Source organism: Melopsittacus undulatus, chromosome Z, assembly GCF_012275295.1.
Source record: "Melopsittacus undulatus isolate bMelUnd1 chromosome Z, bMelUnd1.mat.Z, whole genome shotgun sequence".
Classification (NCBI taxonomy): domain Eukaryota; kingdom Metazoa; phylum Chordata; class Aves; order Psittaciformes; family Psittaculidae; genus Melopsittacus; species Melopsittacus undulatus.
Genome location: NC_047557.1, coordinates 10,803,120 through 10,821,259, shown reverse-complemented (window position 1 = coordinate 10,821,259; position 18,140 = coordinate 10,803,120). Strand labels below are relative to the sequence as shown.

The window sequence follows — 18,140 nt, the reverse complement described above, 5'->3', positions numbered from 1 at the left end:
TGTTGGGCTGCTCAGTGATTTGGAAATTCTAGTTCCTTTTTAGGTAAAAAAAAGATAGATTTGGGGATTTCATCTCAGACCCTATCTTGGCCACAGACCAGTTTCTCCAGCTGCCTGTCACTAGCTTTGTTTGTTTCAAGTGATTTGCTTTAGTCATTGTGCTGAAGAATCACAGACAAACTCCAAAGTACAGGTCAGTAACATAGATCTTACAAAATCATCGATGGCATCTTTGACTCCCGATACAGCCAGCACCAGCACTAGGGGCACCACTGTTGTAAACCAGGCCAGCGAGGAAATCTGAGGAATCAACTGTAGGGGGAAAAGATATGAGTTGCAAAATTTCCTGCCAATACAGGAAGGCAGAAAAAACCACTGTTTTCTGTGGAAGCTGCAGGCAACATTTTCCTATGGCAGTTGAACACAGAATAGGGACAGAAATGCAGCTCTATTACTTATACGTTATTCCACAGAGGTAGGTGAGAAAGGGAACCCGTGCTCTGCTTACAAAACAAGCTGTTAATGTACATTATAAACATGGAGCTGTCAGGAAGCATAGTTGGTTGCTCTTTATTGTTGTTTGTAAATTAGAATTGCAGAGTCCCCAGTGGGTTGCAGAGCTCCCACAGCCTCCCCATCACATCCACTGCTGCAGGAAGAGGAGCTCCAGAGGTAGAGAGATGGAGCCAGTGGAAAGAGAGGAAAATAATAAGTGGAGGAATATGTAAACACAAAAGACTAATGGTTGCCCTCTCTAGCCCACCTGCAACTAGCAGGAAAAGCTGTATGCTTTTACATACAGTCGTGCTTAGATGGTTCAGCAAAAGACAGTGAACTAATTTAAGGCAAATAGTTTGAAATGCTATGAATTTGATAGGCAAACAGCTAGAGTGCAGTACAACAACACAGGAATGATGCTGTCAGCTTAGCTGAAATGGCACCTTAACTAGTCTCTTGAAAAATTGAAGAGGGCTGAAATTTCCCTAAATTCACTCCCTGTAAATAAGGAAAGAAGATTGTATGTACTCTGTTACACTTTCAAAAAATGTGGCTTGTGCTTTTTTTGAGCTGAAATTGAAAAAGAGCACTTGAAAAAGGTAATTTTGAAACTTGTGTGCACTGAAAACGTAAAATTCAAAATATCATACTTGAAACATAATCAACATCATACCTGTTTTTGGATAATGTGTATCCCAGTATGACTCAGCAACAACAGAGCACACTGCATTTATCCATATTCTAGCAAAGTGCAAAGGGACAGAAACCCTGATATCAATTTCTCCAGTGTGTTCAGCTTTCAGACAGAGAAGTATTACAAACAATGATGGGCAAAGCACAACTAAATGCCATTATGATCCACAGGGTTCAATAGAGTCGCCAGTGTCTGGCATGCTCCATGTTAGACACCTTCCTCACCCTGATGAGCTAGCAGCAGCAATGTTCAGCTTAATACAAACTGGCTCCAGTCTTGACCCTGCCTGAGGTTAACTCCTTCCTTCCCAGAAAAACAGAACAGGTTACAGATTTGTCCCTCTTGCTTTTTCCTTTGAGACTGCCAGTGGAACTTGGCTTTAAAGCTATGGATAAGAGACAACCTCCTTTTGTACTACAGGAGGAATAACTAATGCAAATCCAAGGACAGCCAGGAGCACTCAGATGCAGATAAAAAGGGGTGGTAGGACAGGCATGAAAAAGGTACACAATTTGTTGAAAACTTTAATTGCATTTTTTATTCATTTAGTTCAAACCCTCATATCCAAAGATAAGAGGAAATTGCCTTTTTTGCCCGACCTATTTTCTATGTACTTTAAGGTTTTGCTAAGATGTTAATTCACAAGAGGGATATAGCTTGAGCTTTATTACAACTATCAACACCCAGGCTTTGATAACAGACAATGCAATCTTCTAGAAAAAAGCACAGTGAATCCATACCTGCAAAATCAGCAAGAAAAGAAAGTAAGCATTGGCTATTCGCTGAAACTGCTCAAACAGGTTGAGAGGCAGGAAACTGAAGAAGTTGTATTTCGATGTTTTAATTGAATTGTTCTGTAGGACATAAGGAAAATAAATAGAATTGGTAAAACAGGAAACAAAATTACAGCACAACCCATTTCAACTGTGTTTTTACTTGCTTATATTTAGTAATAGCATTGTTCCTATCAGCAGTGAAAAAGACATTTCCTTTATCCCACACAAGCATGTCAAGCCTGGATAAACAGGCAGAATTGCACTCGGAATTGGTGAAAACATGATGCTCAGTTTATGCCAGTGCAACTGCAGGTAGATACAGGTATGTGTAGTCACTCACAAAGATGCATCTTCCCTTTATTAATAGTCTTCCTACTTACATGGTGCACAAACAGAATTAAAAATACTATCCAGAACACAACAATTTCACTGGTAAAGTCTACAAAGCTGTGTTAGAAAACACATGCTAGGTCAATTATTATTACTTGCCTGAGACTTTGAAGCACCATTTGTCTGGACAACCCCACAGGAGCTGTTAAATCCTCCCACGAGCAGAACATGACATTATTATTTTTAGCTGATTCAGCAGCCTCTCAACTCAGCAACTCAGAGAGGCGGCTTGTTTCTGTTCCACAAAGAGCACTTGACTTTGGTGTTGTGCAAACCGCCACTAATACAAGAACTCACCATTTCAGTAAGAAGTTGCAGTTTTGTTCCCTATTTCCAGTTTCCTTTCCTAAGGCAGACACCCCTCCAGCCACAAGCAGTGGCTGCTCCCCTCTGTCTTTTCTAAACCAGAGAAAGACCCACAGTTGAGGTTAAAGAACTGCATGTTTTCTTCTTCAAAGACAGCACATTCTGGTCCAACTCTTCCCACCTATGAGAAAGGCTCACTTAGAGCCTGAGCCCACCAGCTTGGGCTGTCCAGTCAGTTTCTAAGGTGTGCTAGATTTTCTTTTCACATTAAGTTTATTGAGCACTCATCCTGCTTTAGTCCTGGAAGCATGTATGCCATCTGTTGCCAGCACATATAATATTTCTCTTCTAGAAGGTCTCTAGAAGACGTCTATTAACCCACTCCCAGGGCCTAAGGTGTGAAAGAACAAGGAGGCAGATATTACATAGTGCACCTTCATTCAGGAACAGATCTGTTGGTTTAACAGAAGAGATGTAGCATTTTAATAGCCTTTAGATATTGCTAATCTGGTGGGAGGACAGGAGCTATTAAGTATGAATCATAGGTCACTTTCAATCCATGCATTATCCACGATCATGACATCTAAACTGAAGCACATTAGTGTGTTTCCACCATTAAACCAATTATTATAGACTAGCACCATAATGCGTATATGGGGGAAGCTATTCCATTTTAGGTTGCTACTGGGTTTTGCTATGTCCAGACACAATGTACGGCAACATTCTTCAGCATTAACTTCATGTTTTATCCCTTGTACAATCTAATGAGTAAGTCTCTAAAAGAGCAGAGATTGAAACGCCCTTCATGGAAGAGCTAGCCAAATCCTCCCATTGATTGCACTCCAGCAAGAAAAGATGTCTATCAGTAATCATCATATAAATGATATTGCCTGTTCTCCTGGCATTACGTAGCCATGTCCGGGTGTGGATCTAAATAATATGACACATAGATAATTTTGTTGATTTCAGAATCCTTCACCATGGGATATGTGCTGCACACAGGGTCTATGGACACTGTTAAAACAGGAGCAATGGAATAGCAACATCCTCTCAAACCCAACACACAAAGAACTAGACTGTTTGACAAATCTGTGTCCACCAGACACACAGAATGGCAGATTTTCTGATAGAAAATGGCTCTAAAGATGCTCCCTGACCACTGCTCCTCAGAAAAATATCATGGTCACTTACTTAAAAAATAGAAAAGACAGTAGCTGCAGGAAAGAGTAAGTGCTGGGGACCTGACCTTTGTGCATCAACGGACTTCTGAGGGTCATATATAACATGGGAAAAACTACCCAGTAAACACACAGTTTATAGTTCTTTGCCTGCAAAAAATCTCAGAGGAGAATAAGAAAAGAATGGGAGTGGTTTATTTCAATTCCTGCCTTCTATTTCTGTCCATTAATTACGTCAGGAAAACCACTGAATGAACTACAGCCATTCATTTTGTTTCCTATTTCCATTAGGCATGACAAAAACCCCAGACATAACAGCTTCCAAAGGCTTAACTGCAGAAATCTGGACACCCAGTATTTTTTCCATATTAGTTCAGGATCATGATATTGTTTGACACACAGTCTTTTGTGACACTGGCACACTACAGACCTCAGGGTAAAGACAAGGAGTATTATGGTGCATCTTCTCATTATTTTAGAATCTATAATCAAAACTAAGCACCAGAAAAAAGGAATTTGTCACAATCACTATGAAGATTTCTAGTTCACCAAGTAACTTGTTCATGGCCCTCAGGGGCAAAACAAATATCAATATTAAATGATAAAAACAAACAAGGGAAAACTCCAGCCTTTCCTGTTCAAAGCTCTGCATTCCCACATCACTGACACAATTGGAGCTCTGTGTAAGATATCATTTATGTTTTCTTGTAATACTCCAGGGCTGCACGCTTTGACAGCTCAGGCTCTCAGTTGACTACAGGGAAATCTCAGTTGGCCTCTGCTCTTGATCTTGTGCTGCTCTGTGATGCTTAACACTGTCACACCCTATCACTCCTTTAGAGCTGTAATAGAGCCTGACTGTGCGGCAGGAGGGGTACAGTGGGAACCTGCAGCACTACAGTGTGTTGAGCAGTCCATATGTAGCCACCATTTTATAAGCAATACCTCTAATATATCATCTACCTTACCTCTTCTGTGCTGCCTTCAGTGAGGAACACTCCCATATAGGAAAAGTGATAAAGAGGAAATATTTTGGAAGCAGGAATTAAGTATTAAGAGGCTTTACCAAAACTTCTGGTTCTGCTACAGATATACAAACATCAAACATATAAGAAAAGCAGCTCTATGAGCCAAGCACAAAGACAAGAATCAGGAGCTTTATACTTACTCCCAGGTTTGCCCTAGACTTCTGATTGACTGTGGGCAGCCCCTATGTGCACTTGTGTCCTAAACAAATAGGCTCAAGTGTCGTTACCTACCATCAGCCTCAAGCTCTCCAGATGCAAAGCGACATGAGAGCGACGTTGTTTGTGGGTGATGGATTATTCTCATCTGCTCTTTTCAGGGGCTAGATTCACACCTCCTGGAGGTGTGACTCCACCGAAATGCTGTCCCTAAGAATAGTGCTCATCGCGCCACAGTTACACAAGTCCAGATCTGGTGGATGAGCTGTTACTTTGGGGGTGTTTTCAGAAGCCTGCCTGTGACGTCCGACCACGAGCAAAATTCAGCAGATGGCTCCTACCTTTGTTCGTTGAGCAAACAAATCATCTCCTTGATGTGAAAGTCACTGGAAATGAAAGACACTGCTGCTTTTGTGGCTAGATTATAGGGCCTAAAGGGTGGTACCCGGAAAAGGCAGGGTATGGCAAGGAATCGACTATCTGAATTTATACCCTTGGCTCCATGACATACTAGCTCCTAGCAGCTGGACAACCTGGCCCAAAGCAAATTTTAGCAAACCCTTGTCAATACCAAAGGGAGATGCTGTGCCACGACACAAGGCGATTTCACTGGTACCTGGGTAGCACAAGGTACAGCCTGATGAAGCAGCTGAGAAGCAGAAATGACTTTCCCAAGTGCTTTGATAAAGCCTCACAAGGTGCAACAGGAGTGTGATTCAATGGCACTTTGCTTAAATGCAGCAGTGCAATTTGAAAGCATGCAGCTGCTGTACAGAGGGCATCAAATATGCTCAAGGACACATTTAATACACTCATGCAACAGTGCATGTGGTGCCACGAAGGCTTTGTTTTCACAAGGAATATAGAATAGTCAGACGAGATCAGTTTTAATCCTACCAAGTTCACTGCTTTGTTCCTCACACTGAGCAGCAGCCCCAGCTCAACAGAAGACTGAAAAGGCAGACATGATGTTGATGGGGTTCATCTGGTCCCCATAAAGATCTCATCCTGACTCCCAGAAGTAAAAGACTGGCCAGACACCAGAAATAAAAAGATCTATACCCAAAACATGGTATTATTCTTTTTTTTTTTTACATTTTTTTCTTCTTTTCTTTCTTTTTAACAACTTCAAGAATTTCTTACATCTGTAATCCCTTGATCTCCTCTTGGCAGAAATAATTAAATGAATTCCAGGATCCCATCACACATGGGGTATTCCAGGAAAATCTCTAGGAAAATGTGGTCACTGGTTGTGTTTTTCTATGCTGCTCCTTCTTCCTGGTGTCATCCCATTACTCATTAACCCCCATTAATCATCACTCTGATGAGTGTCCTCATCATGGTGGTGCAGTTGAGGACATGGAGGCAGACAGAGGTAGCATGGCTTGACAGTCTTATGCCATTGCTCACAGTTATGTCAAAAGGTCTTGTCTCTTAGTTGTCTTCTTCAACTACATTGACTTCTCCTTCTACTTTGCTCAGTACCTGAAGCTGCTGCTGGGCAGGGAGAAGTCAAGGCAGAGCACTGCTAAGTGGTGCAGAGGTGGCAAACTCCAAACTACCATACTCTGGTCATTAAGGTCTGACACAACCAGACTCCCAACCAGTATGGTAGAAGTTCTGTCTCCATGGAGTTGAAGCTAAGACAGTGGAGGACTCAGTCCAAAGGAGTCCATGGACCACAAGGCAGCTCATGTCCAGCATATCTCAACCTTTCTGTGTTTGTCAGGGCCCTAATATGCCTTACTGAGCCTTGACCTCTCCTGGTATCTCCATCTGCAGTGCCTGTCCAGGACGTCACTTCAGCCTCCAGCCTTTGCCTGAGCTATGCTGTAGGAGTACCAGCCTCTAGCCTAACATCTGTCCTCGTTTCCCAGGTGGACCTATCCAGCTCTGCCTCCTCTCTGGACCTTGGACCTATGGTGTAGTCTTGTCTTCAGCCCTATCTCCTGTTGCCCATGTCTGGGTTCCCTAGATGGACCCTGGAGGACATGGTTCATCAACTCACCTTGTCTGGGATGGTCAGTATGGGCCCCATTACTAGCATCCTGCCCTGTACCCCCTCAACCAGATGCTGCAGAACTGCTGCTGACCCCCTTGTCAGTGAGGGCATTGCCTATGTGGGGGTCACCCTCAGCCAACAGCACATCTCCTCTTGCAGAGCAGCCCTGCTCTTACTGCTCCCTGACAATGTTTCAGCCTGTCTTTGGGTGAATCCAGCTGACACCTTCCTAAATGCAGAACCAGCAGTGCTGGTTGCTGCTGCAACTGTTCCTTCTGGAGCTACTCAGACCTCTTTTCACATGATCAGACAACACTCCCTTCAGCCTTAAGCATGGTGAATCCTGGGAAGCACTTGCAGGTTGAGACAGGAAAAGACAGCAGCTGTTACCACCCTCCTGTCCACACTGACAAGGTCCTTGAGGGTAAGCCACCAGGCATCCTTCAGAGACTGGAGCACACAAGCAGAAGAGGTGGAGCAGAGTCTGAGCACACTACCACAGCAACTTGCTCTCCAGTTAAACTTCAAAGACATAAGAATGCAGCTGCTGATCCAGCCCAGGGCAATGTGCATTGGCCCTAGGATGTTATATACATCCCTCCTATTTCACTAGAGAATTCATAAGGTGACAGGGAAGAACAAAAGCAGAGTCTTAGCAGCCTCCTCTTCTGGTCCCATAGAAAGGATGCTGGTTTGGCCCTAGATCCTGATCCAAGATGAAATTTGTCATTGACTCATGGGCCTTGCATTTCCTCTCCTATTGTCTGAAAGCCAATTTCAAAGTTGTTTTCGCAGCCCTTTGTGACGTCCCAGTGCAGCTGTGCTAAATTCCAATGTGAAAGCAAAGAAATTAAAGGGAATTGGGATCAGAGCAAACATTAAAGGCCTTCAGAAGAGATTTTCTTCTGCAAAGTGTTGATAGACAGAGAGCCCATCGTGGTGGACCCACAAGGGACAGTCCCCTCTGCAGCTCAGCTGGGGACAGTGCAGGCAGACAGAACAGCCTCAGATAAGAACCTTTATTAAAGCCCTTAAACCTTGCTGAACCATACCTGGCACCCTGCTTTTCACTTTATTTCAGTCTTACACAGGCGAATCTTTACTGAAGTCAGGAAGGATCTTCCTGTCTGCAATGTGAATAAACACAGGATAAGGACTTGACTTTTCATTTTTACTGACCTATACTGAGTCCGTGTTTTGCTGCACTGCCTTTTCATACCACTCATTCACACTTGGTTTCTGAGTCATTCCTAACTAATTCTGTGAGCTGGTGGGTAGTACATACCTTCGCACTCAGCCCTTCCAGTTAACTGAACAGCACTTTGTTTTAAAGTTTCTTTTATTTTTCTAGGTTATGGTGTTCTCGCTGTGCAGGATAAGGCCAAGGATGTCTGGCATAGCTTTAGTCTGAGAGCTCTAGTTTCAGCTTCATTCTTCACACTGAGTCCAAATAAACCCTGACCTACCCAAACACTGCCAGTGCTTGAAGCTGCTGCCCTTGACCACAGGACCTCCTATTATTTAGTCACAGCAAAAATCGCCAGGAGACATGTAAGAGGCTTCTTTAGATAAGAAAATCTTCCCTTATCACCCTCAGTCTCTACTGCCTGTTCACGCAGATGAAGGATACCACCCCGATCTTCCAGCCTTGTGTGACACATCTCATATGGCAAGGGTGCAGTAGGTTCTGCCTCTGAAGCTGTCCCTCATTCTCAACATGAAGACTGTGTTAAGTTGATTTCTATTATGTGCACCTCCTATGCACTTCTTAATCTCATCCCACCCTATCAGTACAGCCTCCTGCATTATCCAGCCCTCCTGCCCAGCAGGTGCTCAGCTAAAGGGACACACTACAACTTGGCATCTCATGTATTTCCTCCCTGATCTGGGAAGCAGTTTGTCTTCCTAAGCCTTATCCAAGTCCAAGCCTGACTGATCTGGACATGCCCTTTCATGCACTGGCAGACACAGGTTTCCATGGTGGAGCACCACGTTCCTGCAAAGCTGGTTTGAGCATATCTGGGAGTCTTGCTTCATACCAGGAGGGCCAGCTTTCAGCAGCTGCCAGAACTGATGTCAGACTCCACACGCAATAGAGCTTTCAAGTCTTTCTCAGCTCCTCTCCTCTTGCTTCACAGATATCCTGTAGACTTTGCACTGGGAAGGGACGATAACCATCATCTATTCATGGACAACATAGCCACCTCTGATTGTACTTCTCCACTTCCCTGTTCTCACTGAGACTGAGCTAGGACAAAGCACCTCTGTACCTTTGATCAATACCTACATAACAGAAACTCTTTTCAGTGAAAGCCTGGAACACCAGCTGCATCATACAGCCTGGCTGCAGCAGTAAGACAATACATTACATTTCTGTTTGCATTTCCCTTTCTTTTCTTTACTGGCCTTTTTCAGCAACTGCCTCACCCTAAGGAAACATACGTTGCCTCCCCTAGCTTTATTGCAAGAACCGGTTCTATAGATTTTATGGCTAACACAGCCTTAAGTTACCAAGTAAATTAAACCTCACTCCTGTGGCTTTCACTGTCTAAAATACTTTCAAAGCTTTGTTATATTGTTTGTTTTCCTTACAGTTTCTGGCCACTGTCCCTTTTATCTGGCTGGAATATCTATTGGTGCAACCTTTCGTCTCCCTCAAGAGAAGTGTGCAGGAGGACAAGGATTAGTGGTCTTTGCTGTGGGACCAAGAGCTGTAGACCATCTGTTCTCCTGGCCCTATAAGGAAGACTTCAAATCACTGTGTGGCTTCCCTTGTATGCTTGATTCTCATGTCACAAAGAGCTGAGCAACACAACGAAGAACAGACAGTACAAACACTTCTGTTGTTTGCTTGTATAAAGGTCAAATTAGGGAAAAAAAAAGAAAAGAGAGGGTGGGAAAATATACTGAGGGAGGACTGTGGCTGCAGGAGACAGAAATTACTCTGTCTAGAAAATGTCAGCATGCCAAGAGGCAGCTGAGACTAATAGCTGCCTGATCACCCCAGGGCAGGCTCCAGCATTCAGTCTTAGTCCCCCACTGGACCACATTCTAGTGCTTAGCAGAGCAACTGGACCATGTTAAGGCAAATCTGAACATGGGGAAGGGGCCAGGTTTGACGCTTTCCATGAACTACAGGACTGGAAGAGATAACTTTGAGGAGCATCATGCTTATGTCGATGGAACAGTACCAGCAGACTTACCTCCCTTTTTGGCATCTCCAGAAGCACCCTGCAAGCCATAGCATGGGATATGAAGTAATTTATGAGAAAGGTTTGTCCTTTTTATACAACACTGTAATGTGGGTTTAACAAACTGAACTTTTGCCAGGACTTACTGGAAATAAGAAGCCTGGAACATGATGTGCACCCTTATACAGTTAGGGCAGTGCTTGCATCACCAGCTGAAGTCTTCTAATACCTCATCACCCACTCACCACTTCAAAGCTTCACTCCTTCTGGACAGTCTTCTGCATTTCCTAAGCCTGAATCTACTCTGGACTCCAGAAACTGTAAGCCACAGATGATTAAAATGAGGGGTAGTATTACTGAAACTTACTGTCAAGTTTTAACAGATTATATTGAGCTGGCTTTTTGGCTGCTTCCAATTTCACACCTAATCAATAGACTCTTATGGAAACCCTCCAGAGATCTTATGGTCCTCTCCTTAACTTTGGTTAATTGCAAATCACTGGGCATGTAAGCAATGAGCTGGGAAGCAGCGATACGTAAGTCAGCCTTAGAAATGGCTTTTCACAGGAATAGGCTCAGAACCAGAAGGGATGTTTATTCATCCTACCCTGACATCATTGTACATCTCCCTTCTGCTTTCTTGCACCACTGCAGCACATAGTCAACACTGCAGTCATTCAGCGAAAGATCACAAATCCATATGTACATCCAGTACCCACCCCAGTACGTTACTGGCAGGTCCTGTGCAAATCAAATGCACTCTCCCAGTCTCAAATCACTAGGACTGATAAGGCATTCATGCTGCATAGTCCTTTACATATATTAACTACAACGCATTTCACATTCAGGACACACAAAATGTGTTCTGGGCCCAGGAAGTCTCTAACCATTGTTGGGTTGGTCAGGGATGAAAGGTGACTGCTGAAAACCACCTAGTTCTTGTTGCCAATAGATCAGCTGCATCAAGATCTTTAGTCAAAGCTGTTGGCAAGTCAGACTTTCTATCTCACAAGAAATCACAGTGTTCTGAAATGTTCATTTTTTTTCAATTCTTGCCAAAAAATACTTGTGATGTTCCTAAACCAAAACATGATTCAAAGGAGCTCCTGAGTAAAACTGAAGTATGGATTTCACCACTGCAGAGGACAAAAATTCACAAAACACATCTTAGTATTAGCTGAAATATTCAAATACAAGGATGCAGCTTCAGGATCACGTCACTGAGAAGCTGACCCTGCAGCCAGGCAGTACAGGTCCATTGGCTGAGCTTTCCCTCCTCCACATACGGTATCAGCAATGGTCCACAGCCTTTGGAAGTCAAGTTGCCCAAGGGGCTCCCTGGCACTGTATGTTGGCAGACCTGGGTCACAGCCAGCCCGTATCAAGGTGCTCCTTGGAGTCACAGATTTCATGGTACAACTTCAGCACAAGTAGGCTGTTAAAGGAGCTGGAAATACAGCTGGCAGGAAGCCACTAAGGCCAGATTCAAAACCTTCCTGCCAGAGAGGATTTCACTGTAAGAGCTGAGGAACTGACACATTTCCTTACATGTTTACTTAAAATGGAGACACTTTTCCAACAGAAAACTGGCCCCAGGTTCCATTATTGAAAGGCCTTGGAGTTTGATCCTGCAAATGCTTTGACTCACAAATAGTTTTCTGGAAGTGTGTAAAGTCACCACCTTACGCTCTTCCAGCACTACATGCCCATTTGAGTGTTCACTCCAGAGACAGAGATCCCTATGGTTGACTCAGCAATGAACCATCTCTGGTGGTTTATCTGGCACATGTCTGCCTAGTTTGCAGGGTCATAGCTAGCATTCAGGCATGTTACCCCCCTTGAAACAACATTCCAGACATGAAGCAGATGAAGCTACATCTGTGACTACATCTGCATGAAACGACATATGTTGGTTACTTACAGCATATTCAAACTGCAGATTAAAATCCCGGTTGTTTGCTTGAAGTTGTCTCTCTACCTCTGTAAAGAAGAGGAAAAACATCAGGCATGCTTGCTGGTAAGCAGGTCAATAGAGGTGTGAATGAAACATCAGAAAAAGCAAGCAGAGCTGATGAAAGGGAATGTCACAGGAAATCTGTGCTCTGGGCTAACAGCCCCGTGTCAGGCAATTGAAGAGGCTGGTGACACTGATAAAGCAGCACTGCAGACTGGTATCACAGCACACTTAAACCCTCTACTCACTGCAATACCAGCACTGGTTTAACAGGTTGTTCAGCTTCTCCTGGATAAGAATTACACTTAATTAGTGGTGCTCATTACTCCTGCCCTGCTTCATCTCTTCACCTGAAGTCTCTGGAGCTGTTGCCATCAGGCTACTGTTAGTGCTGTTCTCCAGTACAAGTGAATCTCCTAGCCTCATCTCACGGATGGGACAACACCACCATAGCTATCATGAGAGTAAAAAGTACTGGAAGGGATTCTGAAAGACCATCAGATCTATCCTCTACCTCCAGACAGTGTCATGCCTGTCACTCCCAATAAATGTCCTAGGAAGCTTCAGTGATGGCTGTTGCTTAGGCTGCCTATTTCCAGGACTGCAGTATCCTCCTGGGGGAATTTTTCTCCCACTATTTAACATAAAACCCATTATTCCAATTTAAATAAATTGCATCTTCTCCTGGGATGGTCAAATGTGTTCTTCTACTCCCCCTCAGTTCCTTGTGCTACTTCCCTGGGACACAGAGCACAGACAAGTTCATTATGTATTTAAGGCTGTAATGCCTTACTGTAGAATTCTTTTCCCAAGAGTAAGCAACTCCAGTTTCTTCAGTCACTTCTTACAGGTCGATCACTCAGAAGCAGCATCACTCTTGTGGCTCTCCAGTGAGCTTTACAGATAATTCACCTCATTCTAGATGCACAGTGGCCAACATGGGCCACAGTTTGCTGCTGAAGCCTTACCAAGCTGACCAAAGCATAAAAGACACTCCACCTATCTTGTAGACAATGTGTATGTCACATAGCAACTCAACTAGAAGTAGTTTAAAATAACATCCTTAGGCACCACCAGCACACAGCTGATGGTGCTCCAGAATATGGCCAATTTTGCCAGACACTTTCTGACAGAGCTATTGCCTCATCAAGCAATACAAATCTGACATTTGTCCTTGCTGAACTACACTCAAACTTCAGGATATTTCTCCAACTAGTCAATTCTAATCCTATCTTTCAGTGTGCTTTTGGCTCCTGCCAGCATGACACCATTTGCAGAATTACTGAGTGTGTTCTTTGTTATGCAAGCCATGATGCAGACGAATTGAGTACCAGAGTCAGTATACATCCCTGATGGATCTCTCAAGTTCCATAATCAGTCATTGACAACTATTGTCAGTGCATGTTGTTTTCTCGTACTCACTGTATGATGATTCTACCTCAAGCATGTATCTCCAGTTTACTTGTAAAAACGCCACAAGTGAGAGTCAAGATACAAGACAGTTATCTAAGGCTTTTTCTCTTGCCCTCCAGCTACTGCTAATACAGAATTCATTTTGGTTTATTGCAGCTTTTCATGATTGCTAACTATTAATCATCTCTTCCCCACAAACACACTTATAGTTACTTTGAAGTGGTTAGTTAGATTATTTTAGCCTTTAACAAGAAGTCAAGCCAATATATCTATAATTGCCCAGGTTTTCCTTTTCCCCTGTTTCAAGATAGATGGTATGCTTGCTCTCTTCCCTGTATTTCAAACTGTACCTGTTTGTACACCAGAAACTCTCAAAGGCAGCGTTACTCCAGGCTATGCTCTACCTCTCCTAGCCAACCTATTCCCACTCTATTTCAGTGCAAAGCCTTCCACCTTCTCCTGTCCTTCTGGCAACTGTTATGTTAGATGTCTAAATAAAAATGAAACAACAGAACAACACAGCAATCGATCCCTACCTTCCCACCAACACCCCCCTTCCTCCAAAAAAAAGGCATTTCCCAGATTTCTTAGCATTATTTGCTAGGCTTTTTTTCATTGAGTAGCAGACATAAACCATCTTTGATCTCACTCTTAGTAGGAGTGTTACACAACCCCAGAGATCCCAAGTCTTATAGAACAGCTTTTATTGTCCTTTATATATAGAATTGTAGAATCATAGAATACTTACGGTTGGAAAGGACCTTAAGATCATTGATAGCTTTTTCTTGCTTTAAGAAAAGCAAGATGAGCTCTTTCTTGCCTTTGCCACACAGTTTGTGCTGGATAAAACAAGTTGCTTTGCACCATCTAGGGGCATCTTTTCTCTGCCTGAAGTGAATGAGGAGTCTGTGATCTTTCTGTTTCACTCACCCTTCGAAGCCTTCCCCTGGAAGATGATAACTTTTACCTGCTTTCATATCAAGTATTTAAGGAAGCGACAGCTCTGCTTAACTCTCCCTCAACCCCAGATTGTCCTCCCATGAGATCTCAGTTACTAGTTCTTCATATTTACTGAAAATTTCTTTCTTGAAGTCCATTTTAAACGCTTTCCTATTGTCACTTTTCCTAAGTATCATAGCATCATTTTATAATCATTCCTGTTTACACTCCCTCCTGCTTTCACCAGGCAGCTCCTCCCTGTTGGAGGGAAGCAGCTCCTCTCTAGCTCCATTAAATTACCCATCTCTGCACCAAAACGCTGTGCCAGCTGCACAGGTCGTGTTACCGTAAGTTCCCCTCCAACTTTGCCTCTGCATAGCCAGAATTCTTCATTTATCACCATTCTGTGTTTCTCAGAAAACGATGTTTTGGTTTGGTTTGTTTTCTTTCACAGAACACTTTCCTTCTTGGTTTGCTATGCCTGTCTTTACCCTTGTAGCATTACTCAGAGATCTGCAATTTGTTCATCTCTTTCTCCATGCTGGATCTCAGCACATAGACATACAAGGAAAACCTCTGTTACTGTTCCAGAATAAAGAACTAATTCTTTTCTATTAATATTCCAGCCTCATGAGTTATCTGAGCACATGTCTATTACACCTATTAAATGATGTGTTAAGAAATCTAGTTCTTCCTGTTTATTCACTCTCGCATTAGCAAGCATCTAAGCTGTTCAGTGCATTGAACTTCTTCCTCCTTTCCTTCCAATCATCCTATAAGTAAAATATGATCTCTAATTCTTAAGCCCTTTTCCAGATCACTATTGTTTTTGTCTCTGTGAGCTGTTTGCATCAAGGCCTCAAATTACCAATGTAAAGCTTTGTTAGCAGGTAAATGTGTTTTCCCCCCTCTTCTGGCACATCTAGCTGCATCAGGCTTTTTGAATCAGCTCCCATCTGCCCCAACTCCATGATTCAGACCAACCACAGAGGCTTCATTCAAGACCTTCAAAGTGTTTAATCCTTCACTGCTTTCCTCAGACACATTTTTCTCATCTTTCACAATAAGGAGAACAATGTACAGAGAGATCAGAGTAACTTGTCTGGTGTCCCAGAGGAAAACAGAAGCAGAGCTAAAGAGGTCCAGGCTTGCAGGGCTCCACCTATTGTGTTGTGTGCCCCTTCAGGAATTTTTCTGAGAGCAACCAATATTATCAAAGCAGTTAAAAGATAAAGCTATTTGTTAAAAACAGAACTTCCCAACGCTCACATGTTTCCTCCCATACAGTAAGTGCTACTCTTCTCACCTCCCCAGGGTCTCCAAGTCTAGTCCTGGAATAAACACCGCAGAAAAAAGATAAAAGGCTTTAATGTAAATAGGAATAGATGACAATGCTTGACAACCTACCAGGCTAGAGAGGCACATTCACAGAGCCCAGCAGAGGCAAAGCTGTTCGCATGCACCATGCTCTTAAGTGGAGTAGCACAGGCAAACCAAAGACCTGCGGCAAGGAGATGAAATGAAGGCTGATTCTCACAGGGGACAACACCACGGTCTATGTTGCTCCCAGCCAGCAGGTCTGCCCAACTGCCTCACCAGAATGAGCTACAGAAATGCATGACTGACAGAGAGGCACAAAGACATCCAGAACTGCTAATCTAGGCTAGAGCGCTTTGGGTACTTATTCCCTTGCCAGCACATGAGACACAGGGCACGACAGAGCTTTGGCATCATGCATCAGCTTCTGAAAGGCTTTAAGGTCCTCAATGACTTTCTGTTTTCTGTAGGCAGGGCAGCCCTCAAGGGACTGCATGCAGAAACAGAAATCCATGAGCTACTGGCAGCGGCTGGATATGCCCAAGCAACTTTGCTCTTCCCAGCTCACTTGGGGAGCGAGGAGCTGTCCTCCTTCCTTAGCCTGCTCCAGGGTGCATGTGGCCATGGAAGAGGCACTTAACACACGCATTCAAATTCAAGGCTCTCACATGCTCCCAGAAACAGAGAACATGTATATCTGCTCCGGTGAGGAAAGGAGCCTGGCTTGTCACCATGGGGAGAGATGCACTCTCCGAAAGGACTGGCTTTTATGCGAGACACACAAATAGCTGCAAAGAGTTTAGGGATAGCACAGAAACATGAAGCAGTTCATGTTAAGTAGGGATCTTAAAAACAACAGCAAATGAAACTTACTCAAAGTCTTGCCCTCCTGTGACTGATCATACAGTACCTAAGGGCAGGTTTCCTAAGACAACCCATTTCTGAAGGCTCCAGCTGTGAACCTGGTTCAAAACTGAATGAAGTCTCTGGCCTACTGTAGCCATCCATCTGCCTCAGAGGCAGGGTAAAGAAGGCCAAAATACAAGGAACTGTCATTTTCCTTACTGGATAACAGCCAATACCTTTGGTTAAAGCAAGAACCACCATAGTGAATTGCAAAGGCTACCTCATCCAACAACATCAGCAAGCATGTCCTCAGGCTAAACCAAAGGAGAACCACCACTGACCACATGCACAGGGCAATGTTGCCTCAGTGGTTTTATCCTACTGTTGTGCCTCCTAAACCAGCAGTTCTCAACTATCAAGACAGACAACTCTTGTTTGTTTCTGGAACTGTTTGGACTGAAATAAACCCTCTTGGATGATCACAATAAACAAAAAATTAGGAAAAGTCAAGCATTCCACCAGCTTCACCTGGGAACCACAGGCTGTAGATCCAGGCATGCATGTGTTATCATGCCCTGTTGATTCTGAAAGCATTGAGGATAAAGGGAGGGGAAACCTGAAGGGCTATCAGATGAGAAGTGTTTTCATTTCTTGAAACCTTTTTGTATCTCTAAGCAACTCAAACTTTCGGCTTTTGCAAACTCCGGTCACAAATCACTGGAAAGAAGGAATGGGAGTTGAGCTCCAAGTTATCATTTCACTGCCACTGAAAACTATTTTAGATTATTCATCAGTGGAAACTCAGTGTACATAAATATGGCTTAGTGCCCAGTTCTTGGTCTAACCACTGAGACCAACTCACTGGGAAAGTGGCTGTTTTCTCAAGCAGACAGATTTAGGAGCTAAACCACAGAATAACATCTGTCTTTAATCAAATTAAACCCATGCCAAAAATCAGCTATAAATGTAACTGGCTAGCCCACCAGCTTAGGACTGCTGCACGGAAAAGTCCTGCAAGAGGTTAGATTCCAGATCTGGTCAGACAGCCTGGAAATTTGTTTCTGGTTTATGCTAAGGAGCATGTGCCAAGAGCAATGCTTTCAGCAGGCTGTTGGAGAGGTTTTGTAGGTATTAAGTCTTGAGGCTCCAAGAAAGAGGAGGTTAAGATCTGCCTGGTTTGCCAAGTCATATACAAACTAGGCCCTGATACCTCATGCATGAAAGGAACACAGCCCAGTTAGGGGAGTGCCAGCGTAACTAAGCCTGACAACAGAACAGAGACAACATAAACTGTGTAAAAATAATAATCTCCACTCCACCCTTTAAACGAGTGACCTCAGGAGCATGAAACACTGTTCTGGACCAGCTACAGCGTGACATCCAGGGGCTGGACTCATCTCTTCAGCTTTCTTCGTAGAGTGGTTCTTAGCAAAGCTATTAACCTTACCAATA

General features: G+C 43.5%; 1 protein-coding gene across 1 annotated transcript in view; it reads right to left on the bottom strand.

The window, feature by feature from the left end:
• The window catches only part of LOC101879910 (phospholipid-transporting ATPase FetA-like), a 70,372-nt gene that overhangs the window by 39,675 nt on the left and 12,557 nt on the right, over positions 1–18,140 (bottom strand). The window contains exons 3-5 of the mRNA XM_031044050.2: positions 12,141–12,199; positions 1,933–2,046; positions 214–312 (exon numbers count right to left, since the gene is read on the bottom strand). Coding sequence (XP_030899910.2) covers positions 214–312; positions 1,933–2,046; positions 12,141–12,199 — 272 coding nt within the window. The remainder of the gene's footprint in view (positions 1–213; positions 313–1,932; positions 2,047–12,140; positions 12,200–18,140) is intronic.